General features: G+C 34.7%; 2 protein-coding genes across 2 annotated transcripts in view; one reads left to right on the top strand and one right to left on the bottom strand.

Annotated features, from left to right (window-relative positions):
* The window catches only part of LOC110461460 (uncharacterized protein C14orf80 homolog), a 16,056-nt gene extending 15,421 nt beyond the window's left edge, over positions 1-635 (bottom strand). Inside the window, exon 1 of the mRNA XM_021514916.1 lies at positions 501-635. Coding sequence (XP_021370591.1) covers positions 501-614 — 114 coding nt within the window. The 5' untranslated portion in view covers positions 615-635. The remainder of the gene's footprint in view (positions 1-500) is intronic.
* A 222-nt stretch (positions 636-857) lies between these two features.
* LOC110461479 (UPF0696 protein C11orf68 homolog) overlaps positions 858-12,216 on the top strand; it is a 27,701-nt gene continuing 16,342 nt past the window's right edge. The window contains exons 1-3 of the mRNA XM_021514942.1: positions 858-930; positions 5,827-5,986; positions 7,104-7,426. Coding sequence (XP_021370617.1) covers positions 861-930; positions 5,827-5,986; positions 7,104-7,426 — 553 coding nt within the window. The 5' untranslated portion in view covers positions 858-860. The remainder of the gene's footprint in view (positions 931-5,826; positions 5,987-7,103; positions 7,427-12,216) is intronic.

The raw sequence follows: 12,216 nt of genomic DNA, 5'->3' as shown, positions 1-12,216 counted from the left end.
GGTAGCTATTCCACCAGACCTGTACTTAATACCACAACAAGGAAGAACACGCACTCACAACAGTCAGGGATTCCAAAGACCACACACTAGGACCAACACACATACATGTACTCGTTTTTCCCCAGGACCATCACAGCGTGGAACATGGTGCCATTACACATCATTCAGACGACCCCCTTGGACCTGTTCAAGGCCAGGTTGAATGAATCGCGAGTACATGTATAAGACACTTCAAATTTTTGACCGCACTGTAAATACACACACCGCACTGTATATACACAAACCTGACTGTGCATACACCTATACGCACTTCACCTGCTGCCACGCATGTACAGTTGCACCTGTTCGGAATAATTCCCAGAGGATTGTGAACAGTATACAAGATAGATAGACCGACTGGTTGATCCCTAAAAGAAAAAGGAAACGATATCGCTGCCCATTAAATCGTATAACTTCTATAAGGCTAATAAGCTTCGGCGTTCTCAAATTGTTCAACTTACAGCTTCATCACTGTTAAATTTCGCCAATCTGAAAACTTCCGCCTTAATCTTAAATGTGCCATTTCTTCTCAACAATTTTGTTAATAGTTCAATCGTTTCTCTGACTTGAGACATTTTATGAGTTCACTGAACGCAAAAACATCCGGTTCTGTGATGTCCCACAGTAGAAATATCATTAATAAATGTGCAACTCAAATATCAACATATGTATTTCAGAAGAAAACAGTCTTAGTTCCTATTTATTTTAATTATCACGCGATGAAGAAAATAAACCAAGTTGATAATGATTAAATAAAAATAAAAATAGAAAGATTATCGTGACAAGGTCCCGGAAGTTGTTTTTAAAACCTGGTGCATTCGATGAGGACAGAGATTCCATACCACGTCATACCAGAGTCTACGACTGGTCTGCTAGTACTAGTTGTGAGTTGTACGTCTCCGGTTATGGAAACTGTATGATTTGGTACATATATGCAATAGTATGGCCAAAACCATTTTATTATATCGTATGTCTTAGATTAAAGAAGTAGTCCATGACATAATCTTCAAATAGATGAAGATGGTCATTACTGTATATAATTTTCATATATCATAGACCGTATCTCCTATAATATATAATGGATTTTTATTCGGAGACCAGCCTAGGAAAGATAATTTTATACACGTTACAATGATATAAGTAATGTTTAACAGTAATTAAAATTAGAAGCAAGAGTGGTGGCCGGAATGAACCACTATGAAATAAAAATGGCAATATTTTCAACTGTTTTCGTTCTAATAAATACTCATATCTCGAAAAATAATGAACCGAATTCGAATTTTGTTCGGAGACCACTCTGGTCAAGAGAATTTTGCACTTGGTAATATGATACCAACTGTTTAAACATATCTTCATATTAATCGCAAAAGTGGTGGCCGGAATGAATCAAAGTCGTTTGAAAAATGTCAAAAAAGTCAAACTTTTTCGTAAATTTCTGTCCTATTTTACCCATTACTCGTTATATATAATTACAGAACAAACACGAAGCAAAAGTGTTTGCCGGAATGAACCATTATGAAATCTGCGGACGCCATTTTAAGACGATCCACGCGATCACATTTGCTAAAACAACACGCCACGCCCTGCATGGTGAATAGCGACCGATGTATAGACTTCATGTAATGGTTAAATTATAATGTGATCCGAATCTAAATTACCATGATCATGATGAGCTTGCGGATTAGGAGGAGTTAAAGTGATGGGTGAACACATTATGGTTATATTAAAATGCCTAGTGCTTGTTGAAATAGGCCAAAAAGTGGAATGAGAGAGTTTAATATATTTTTACTAGTAAATGACCCGCCTGGTAACTTATACCTCCAACCCATTAATTATTGGGTATGAAGAATACTTTCTTCTTTGAACATATAAAATAGATACAGTTAGTGTATACATGGTAACTGTTCCCATGGCAGGGGACCAGTTATATATATCTTTACTGTCGGAGTAAATAATTATAACTCTGTAATGATCACAACAGATCTTTTTTGCACCTAAATAAATTGTTTCTAATTGTTTAAATAATATCCGTGAACCTACTTCACCTTCCATTATTACCCATCACACCACCCATCATCCCATCTTTTATTAAAATGATAGAATTTCCTCTGCCGACACACTGACAGAAACAGGAAATAGGCTATAAAGCTGATATATAGGCTAGAGAACAGGGCTCGCCCAGCTAGCACGAATTATATGTATCTGACATTTATCATCTTTTTATTTTTTTTAAATTATACAAATAATATACATAATAACTTACATAAAATCCTAAGATAATGGTACCCTCAGACCTTACTTATCTTTTATAAGTATGTTTAAATAAATAATTATGACGGCAAAATATTATTAATATATACCTCCTCCTTATAAATATAGTTCCTCCTTATAAATATATATATATATTACCAGCTTCGTAACTTGCACATCCCTCTCTAAAGGCTCTCTTTGCTATCTTCTTATAACTGCCAATTTTTACTTTTTTGATTACTCATATATCTATCTGGCAGGACTATAAATGTTTGTTTACTATATAAAAGCACACCCACTAGATTAAAGGTAAAAACTCGCATACACCATAGAGACCCCCGGATAATCTAAGCCTCCGGACATGCCTGGCGAAAAAAAAAGAAGAGCACTGTACCTAACGAAAGCAGAGACGTTTCTCTACTGCCGTTTGTAACTGGTTGTCTGAGACCCGGGATAAATAACAAACATAACACAGACCTCCCTATTCGACGCCAAGACACAGAGTCGGTACAAATTTGGATGTACAGGAACAAAATAACGGTTACGACTGGGGACTTTTTGCAATAGCAAATATGGTAGAATTTTGTTTTTACGGAAATTAATTCAAGCAAAAAACTCACTTCATTGAAAACCAAATGCGAGAATATTTGATTTGTTGTTTAAGAAAAGGGACACTTTAGACCGTTTCCACAATTTGTTAAAATAGCATCGCACATAAAAAAGGCATTTTTGCAATAGCAAATTATCAATTGTAGCTGTTCCTGTGGGTTACCAGATTGGATGGATGAGATGATTGGTTGAAATTTGAGTACAGGTAGGATTCATTGTAAAACATGGAAACATATATAGGATATGCAAATATTGATGATTCGAAAGAAGATTGTTTATGTTACGAACATCGTAGGTTTTGAAAATAAATATTCTGTGCGGTAAATTAAAAGTATTCAAAATAAAAATATATTCTATAAGAATGTCTGAAGTTCTACAGGTAATCGTTTTTCATTTCGAGTTACTTCCCTTGTATTGCACACATACGTTCATAGTGGTTAATTCCGGCCATCAATTTTACATCGAGTTTCTGATGTATATTAATAAATGTTACATCAGCTTAAAGATTATAAAATTACCTTGCTTAGAGTGGTCGCCGAACAAAAATCAGTTCTGTAATTAACGAGTAATGGGTAAAAAAGAACAGAAATTTACGAGAAAGTTTGCCTTTTTTGTCATTTTTCAAACGACTTTGATTCATTCCGGCCACCACTTTTGCGTTTAATATGAAAAATGTGTTTAAACAGTTGGTATCATATTAACAAGTGCAAATTCGCTTGACCAGAGTTGTCTCCGAACAAAAATCGGTTCATTATTTTTCGAGGTTTGAGTATTTATTAGAACGAAAACAGTTGAAAATATTGCCATTTTTATTTCATAGTGGTTCATTCCGGCCACCACTTTCACTTCCAATACTAAATGAAGGTAAGCATAACTTATATCATTGTAATGGGTATAAAATTATCTTTCCGAATCTGGTCTCCGAATAAAAATCTATGGCGCATTTAGGGAGATACGGCCTAATATATACAAAAATTCAACATAAAACTCTTCACGCCTGAGTGCATTCCGGGTTTTGTCCTCACAAAAAATGCCTATAATATGCTTAAAAATCTATTTTTAATCATATTATAGGTATTTTTTTGTGTTACTGTTATTATTGATTTTTGATATAACTTCAGGCTCCTGTGGTCTATCCAGTACACTATGCCAATTGAGCTGTAAATATCTGAAGAAGGTCTTTTGAGCTATTTTCATGTGATTTTCTTTTTTAAGGAAAACGAAACAAATCCGCTTTTAAAAGAAGATTTTATCAATACAAGGTAGATTACAAAGGACATTAAATATTAGTTTTCTTTTTAATAAATAATGATGTAAAAAAATCGAAAATTTTAAATTTATGAAAGATGAAAATAACATCTAAATGTATGCTTTTTGTAGTCAACATTACCATAAACCTTATTGTTTTATGCGACTTTGCTTTAATTTAATGAAAATTGAAATCAGAGAAAATATAGCTCAATACAGCTATAATTTATAGGCGAATGATATAGCTATATACATGTAGGTCTTTATAGCTATATATATATAGCTCAATCCCCAGAGTGTGCTGGACCTGTTAGTACCGTATCTTGTTAAAGTATATCAAGATATTATAATTATCTCATTATAACATCTTAGTATATCATTAAAACGTGTAGCATCTCAATATTACGACTTAACATCTGGTTATAACAAGTTGATATCTCGTTATAATAAGTCGGTATCCTGTGTTATAACAAGATACTTATTTGTTATAACTACGTAGTATATCATTATAATGACTTTGTATCTCGTTATAACGGCTAGTATCTTGTTTTAACGACTTAATATCTCATTATAACTAGTTTCATGTCGTTATAACAAGTAAGTTTCTCATAACGGCTTAGAATCTCATTATTAGACTTTCATTAATATCTTGCAATAACAAGTTGGTTTCTTGTTATAAAAATTAAGTTAGTTTCCAGTTATAGCAAGATATTATCTCATTATAACGACTTAATACATCATTTATAATGACTTAGTCTCTTATTATAGCGGCTAGTTTATCATTATTACGACTTAATTTCTGGTTATAACGACTTAGTATCCTGTTATAACAAGATATTATAATAATTACGTAATAATGACTTAATATCTCTTTATAACAGCTTAGTATCTTGTTATAACAACTAAACATCTGGTTATAACGAGTTAGTATCCCGTTGTTACAAGATATTATTTCGTTAAAATTACTTTCTGTCCCGTTATATCGACTTAGTATCCCATTATAACGACTTAGTATCCCATTATAACAAGATGTTATCTCATTATGGCGACTTAGCAAATTGTTATATCGACTTAGTACCTCGTTATAATGACATATGACTTTCTAGTTAAGTTCATCTTACAGTATACTTCGTTCATGATCATGTTCAAATTATTAGTACACTGCATACAGGTCAACAATGAATAAATCAAACATGCATTGTCACTTACACATACAACATATTTCAAACTATAGTTGAGTTACACATGTAACAGGTTTTAACTTACCTGCCGTTTTAAAAGTATGATTATAAAAAAAAGGAATTTAACTCTTTCATATCATATGAGGTTAACAGTTCTGTCAACCTCAATGGGCAAGTAAGTAACTGGTACATTGTTTGAATTGTTATTAAAGTTCTTCATCAAACTGACATTGCGCTCCTTTCAAGGGGTTACATAATGTTGAATCGCATAAATGATCTATAGAACCACAAACCATACAGCTGTGGTACTTGGGTATGTTGATACTTATATTGACCAGCATTGCAATTCTTCTTTCATATATGCTAACTATAAGGTGGATCTAATGATTTCATTTGAAAGAACNGCATGCATAATCTCCCCCACGGAATTCAAAGTATGCACTTCCAGGTTTCACAGTATTATATGGATTGTTATCTACACTTACTGGGTTTTTTCCAGTGACTATGGATGAAGTTCTTATCGACATGAAAGCTTTAGCTGTGGACACTAAAAAGATTCAGCAGAACGATGAGGAGGAGACTGTAGTATATGACGTTGGATATGAGCAGGAACCGTTTGATAAGTGGCTGGAGGATAACATGCCGTCTGTTATCAGAAGGTATTGTTAACATGTTCTGATTCTTCTGACAATCTCTAAAAAAGTGTTTTGATGCAAAGACAAATCTCAAATGGAAACTTTTACATTTACAGTAACCACCTTGATATAATGATATCTTCTGTAATCTTGTTGACATGGTAGTTGAATGTCACATTTTCCTTTTTTTTCTTCAAGTCTCTTTAAATAATCTGAGCCCCCTTTTCATGACAAAAAATGCTAAAAAAATAGTATAATAAAGTTTTATTGCAAAATGGTGGAAGTTAATACTGTACAGTAGTGGCAGTATAACAAAGTTATACTGTATAATGATAGCAGTGTAACAAGGGTTTACTGACAAATGGTGGCATTATAACACGGTTATATTGCAAAATGGTGGCAGTATAACAAACTTTTATTGTAAAATACAGCTATATAAAATACAGTAAAACTTTGCTATAAAATACAGTAAAACTTTGCTATATAAAATACAGTAAAACTTTGCTATAAAATACAGTAAAACTTTGCTATATAAAATACAGTAAAACTTTGCTATAAAATACAGTAAAACTTTGCTATATAAAATACAGTAAAACTTTGATATAAAATACAGTAAAACTTTGCTATATAAAATACAGTAAAACTTTGCTATATAAAATACAGTAAAACTTTGCTATACTGCCACCATTGTACAGTATAACCATACAATACTGTATAATGCTGACAGTATCATATAATTTTCCTGTAAAATGGTGACAATGAATATGATAAAGTTTACTGTATCCAGAACTTGAACACATACAGTTAAGTCTGTGTGCTGTTAGTAACTGACTAATGGCACTATTATTATATTGATCACATGTGGGATGTTTTAACCTGCAATAGTCATAAATTGAAGTAAAATGTGGCACTGAATTTATATTTCTGTAGTTTGTTAGGCTTGTATCTGCAGTCAGTTTACCAGTTCTGATGTAACCCTCACAAATAAGATTTACATAATATCCAGCCATTCAAACACTCCAGATCTATCGATGAAATTATATATATATTTTTTATGTAAAAGTAAATAATGGTAGACAGAAAATCTGATATGGGTAGACTAATTGAACTGTATATTATAGAGAACAATGCTCTGTTACAGTGACAAGGCTGATTTTGTTGGAGTGTTACGAGATAACCAGGCCTCCATAAATAAACCTGAAAGTGATGTAATGGGGTTGATGAATGCTTTCACACGAGTGATTGCCTCAGACCGGGAACTCGTTACTAAACAGCTGCTGTTTAGTCTGGCAGAGAAGTTCCATGTCACCTCAGGGAAGTGGATGCTGATTCCTGTTAAAACCGGACTAAAGGTTGATGTTCTGTGGACTAAAGTGGCTAAGGCCATCGCAGAAGCCCAAATTCCGTGCCATTATGCCAAGGTGTCCACCATGAATGCTGATAAGCTTATGACAGATCCCTCACATGTAATTTGTATCTACAACAACAATTTTCTCAATTTAGATGAAGTGAGAGCCTTGGAAAGTGGTATTCGTTCAATAGGATTACGAGGGAAGCTCTGTTACAAACCTGATGTTTACACATACTGTGGTATATACAGTAGAAACCAGTGGGGAATATCCCCGATCATCTCCAAAAGCAACTACGACATCAAATTGGAGAAGTCGAGGATTGATATGTTTTAGAGAATTTAGTCATGAGTAAATCCCAGTTAAATCTAGTTTTGGCGAAGTTTTCCATAAACTGGTAAATAATATGAGCGCAGCCCTCGGGCACCAGTTCTGGCAAAGTTTACCATACACTGGTAAATAATACGAGCGTAGCTCTCGGGCACCAGTTCTGGCAAAGTTTACCTTACACTGGTAAATAATATGAGCGTAGCTCTCGGGCATCACTGTCTTACCATAACACCCGTGGGTATTGTTTTGTTGCCGTTACCAGATTGTCCAATACCCAACTGCTTCGAAGAATGTGTGCCAGCGGGAAATGTCTCTTGCCTCCACTATAGGCCACCATTTTGAAAATACTTTTTTTTTTATATTGACATGCGCAATTGATGTAACCCAAATACAATCATGCCTTACTCCTAAAATAAAGACGTTGTTCATGCTGTAGCAATATCTAGCATTGAGCGCTTCTCTACGGTTTGGTATTTGTTTTAGACTGGATTACCTACCCTAGTTCTATTACTCTTCACTAGGCTGTGCTCTTTGATTTTTGAAGTAAAGTCTAGAAGGGTAAAGAAAAAACTACAGCAGGCAAAACCAGTAAAGAGCCCAGCCTAGCGAAGAAAAAAGTTACTAGGGCAGGTAATCCAGCTCTAACAATTCAAAGCCGCTGATTGTATGTTCAAAGGCTGACTGATGGTAGAATAAGTGGCTGTATTGGTACACATTTGCTTATATGGCAAGGTATTATTTTACCTACACAGCTGATACCATTTATGTAAGAAAATCATTACAAATTATAGCAATGAACGTTAGAAATTGTGTTGGGTAGACCATTCAAAACAGCGACAGCCTTGTAGTCAAGCATGATGTTATGATAGGGTGCCAAAGATCACACTTTTATATCCTCAACGGTTTTGAGGCAGTAACATTTTTGTAGTTATAGGTGCTATTAAAATGTAATAAGTAGAAAATTGCATGGTTTCAGAATTTTAACATACCAAGATTTTCACTCATGCTGGGTGTTCATTACAATTTTATATCAAAAATGTAACAATGGGCCTGCATCGCTCACCTGGTATTAATCTCACAATTGTAACCTTTAAAGTGGACTAAAATAAAGCTACAGGCAAAATATCAGTGTCTTGACTTCAGAAGAACCTGTTAAACGGTTAAAGCACATTTGACCCCTGTGACCTTGAAAGTCAAACATGGACATTTAAAGTTGAACAAACTTAATAGCCCTTCCTACCAGAATGCGACTTGCCAAATATCACCACCTTATATCTTTTGTTTATTGAGAAGATGACTTTTAAAGATGTATGCACTATGTACCAGATGTGATCATGAAAGGATGTCAAGGTCAATTCAGAAGAAGTCATTTAAAGATTTCAACATATTTGACTCCTGTGACCTTGAATATGGGCAAAAGTCATTAATTTGAACAAACTTCGTAGCATCCTTCTGGCCAAGTATCATCACCCTGGACCTTTTGGTTATACAAAAGAAGTCGATTAAAGGTTTTTAAGACAATAGACCCCTGTGACCTTGAGTTTGGACGAAATTCATTCATTTGAACAAATTTCGTAGCCCTTTATGACAACATCCTTCTGGCCAAATATCATCATCCTGGACCTCTTTTGGTTATACATAAGAAGTCGTTTAAAGTTTTTTAAGATAATTGACCCCTTTGACCTTGAATATAGGCGAAGGTCATTCATTTGAATAAACTTGGTAGTGCTTTATCCCAGCATGTTAATGGCCAAATATCATCATCCTGTGCCTTCTGGTCATTCAGAAGAAGTTGTTTAAAGATTTTAACATATTTGACCCCTGTGACCTTGAAAATACGCAAAGGTCATTAATTTGAACAAACTTGGTAGCCCTTCATCCGAGCATGGCCAAATATCGTTAGCCTGTGTCTCTTTGTTATTCAGAAGAAGTTATTTAAAGTAAAATATTGACACCGGACGACGGACGCCGCACCACGGCATAAGCTCACTTGTCAATAGAAACCAGACCAGCAGTTAAGTTCCAATTTTCATTTAACCTTCAACCCCCATGGGTCATTTGGATCAATCCAAATTATTGGATTAGTCGATTGAGGGAACACAGGGCCATGTTTGTGATGTTTTCATCGTGAAGATACATCTGAGATATCACATGTTGGCTTGGCATCCTACGAAGGTATACATCAGATGTGGTTAAGGTCTGTGAAGGGGCGCCATGTCAACTGAGCCTCACTCTGAGGCTAGTGTACCGTGCCAATGGAGAGAAAGCTTTGCTCTGATACTAGTGACCTAAAGAAAGGTCAACGAAAAGCTCCACTGGGGAATAATGTTTGCATCTCTGTTCTTGGGGAAGAGTATTTGGTTGGATTATTCCCCAATATTTGAGCAGATTGATTCAGCTTGGGACAAAAGGACTGAAACTGAGGACCTTAATGATCAGGATTGTTAGCCTCTCTTTGGAATTTTAGTTACCATGACTGCTGTCAGTCTCTGTTTGGTTGCATTAGGTTGAAGCTTCGTCCTTGTACTGCTTTCTGAAGCAGTCACCCTAAGGGAAGAAATCCCAGCACCTTTGCTAATACAGCTCCCATACATAAGACCCCTGTAAACCACACAAACATATAACTCCATTAGTAAAGGAGATATATTCTCAGCACTTTGTGGAATAAGATATTTTTTTATCTGTTTTCTGTGAAACTGATGCAGTATCATTAATTTTGAGTTTATGTAATAAAACACCATTTGACAAGGATTAAAATAAAATAATATTATACCACAATACATCTTTTGTGGAAAAAATAATGGTTTTGTCATCAAGGTAAAAATGAATCGGTATGTATCAAATTTATTATCTTGCATGGCTGACCGGAGTCAACATTCTGTCTTCTATGAAAGTATTTCAAGACATTTCATCTGACTTTGCCTCCAGTCCATATTGAAAAAATACAACATTCTGAATGATGTCACATCTGTACAAGGGAAGATCATTACAATTTGGTACTTTACAAGATGGGGTCATCTAACCCTGCAAAAAAATCGTCAAGGAGGAGGTTTTCAGGAAGCTGTACACAATACAACTTTAACCAACAAGAAAGGTGGATTGTCAATCTATAAGTTCTGACTGATTGTCAACCATGGCAGATGACGAACATGTGAATCATCTCACAGAAGAAACAGCAAACTACGGACTTAGATGTCGTAACTGTTGTTTAACTCGCCTGTCCTGTGTATTCCGTTTCAGGATTGTTGATTAAATGCATCAAGAAGAACCTGAAATGACACGAGAATTATTTAATTACGTAAAACCTATTCCGTCTTTGCGTATTGCAGAGTTATCTTCTCTTGTCAACAGGTATTGATTGTTACGTCATTGGTTTGTGTGAGAAAATTACGTCGTTTTCTCAAAAATTACATTATTTAATTACATAAAACCTGTACCTTAAATGACACCAGAATTATTTAATTATGTAAAACATATCTTTCTCACCACAAAATACTCCTTTATCAGCAATTTCTCTGATCTGCTCTTTTCCGATGATAAATTTACATATTTCAGAAATATATGACATTGTCATGAATGTTTCAATGTAGCCAAAAGTTATCATAATTTTATAAGCAATACTTACATGTAATTTGCGAAATTGTGTTCATTCTTGACATGGGTCTCGAACCCATGTGGTATTTTATCAAAGTATTCTTTTCCGATACCACAGATGAAGCATTTTGACTGAAATAGAAGAACATTGCACACTATATACTAGGTGTTTTTACAAACATCGAGGATTCGTGTTTAACACTCCTTAGTAGGCTACAAACGTTTAAAAATCTCCAGCAAGTTTTGGGTATTAGAAGATGTCACATATAGGTAAACCTTTACTAAAGTTAATCAAACGTAAACCCTTTGATGATGTGTTGATGTAGGCTTCCCCTCGGAATAGTGAATTTGTTCATCCTTACTTTGTTTACATAGCTTTTTGAAGTTTTTACAAATAATTCATGATAAGGTGTCTACAGGAATAAAACAATTTTAGCTAAGAATCCTGAGTGACAGCTTAAGTAGAGTGTGTCGAGGTACTGACCGCCATGTCTTCTTTGACCTGTTCTACCTGGTCCCTGAGCTCACCAAAGGCATCAATGATCAAACCTAGGACATACACATAACAGTAAGTACATCAATGATCAAACCTAGGGCATAAACATAACAGTATGTATATCAGTGATCAAACCTAGGACATAAACATAACAGTAAGTACATCAATGATCAAACCTAGGACATACACATAACAGTATGTATATCAGTGATCAAACCTAGGACATAAACATAACAGTATGTACATCAGTGATCAAACCTAGGACATAAACATAACAGTAAGTTCATCAGTGATCAAACCGAGGGCATCCACATAACAGTAAGTACATCAGTGATCAAACCTAGGACATACACATAACAGTAAGTACATCAGTGATCAAACCTAGGGCATTAACATAACAGTAAGTACATCAGTGATCAAACCTAGGACATAAACATAACAGTAAGTACATCAGTGATCAAACCTAGGACATAAACATAACAGTA

This window comes from Mizuhopecten yessoensis, unplaced genomic scaffold (assembly GCF_002113885.1).
Source record: "Mizuhopecten yessoensis strain PY_sf001 unplaced genomic scaffold, ASM211388v2 scaffold10621, whole genome shotgun sequence".
Lineage (NCBI taxonomy): Eukaryota > Metazoa > Mollusca > Bivalvia > Pectinida > Pectinidae > Mizuhopecten > Mizuhopecten yessoensis.
The sequence above is the reverse complement of the archived record's forward strand: the minus strand, read 5'-3'. Positions and strand labels throughout refer to the sequence as shown.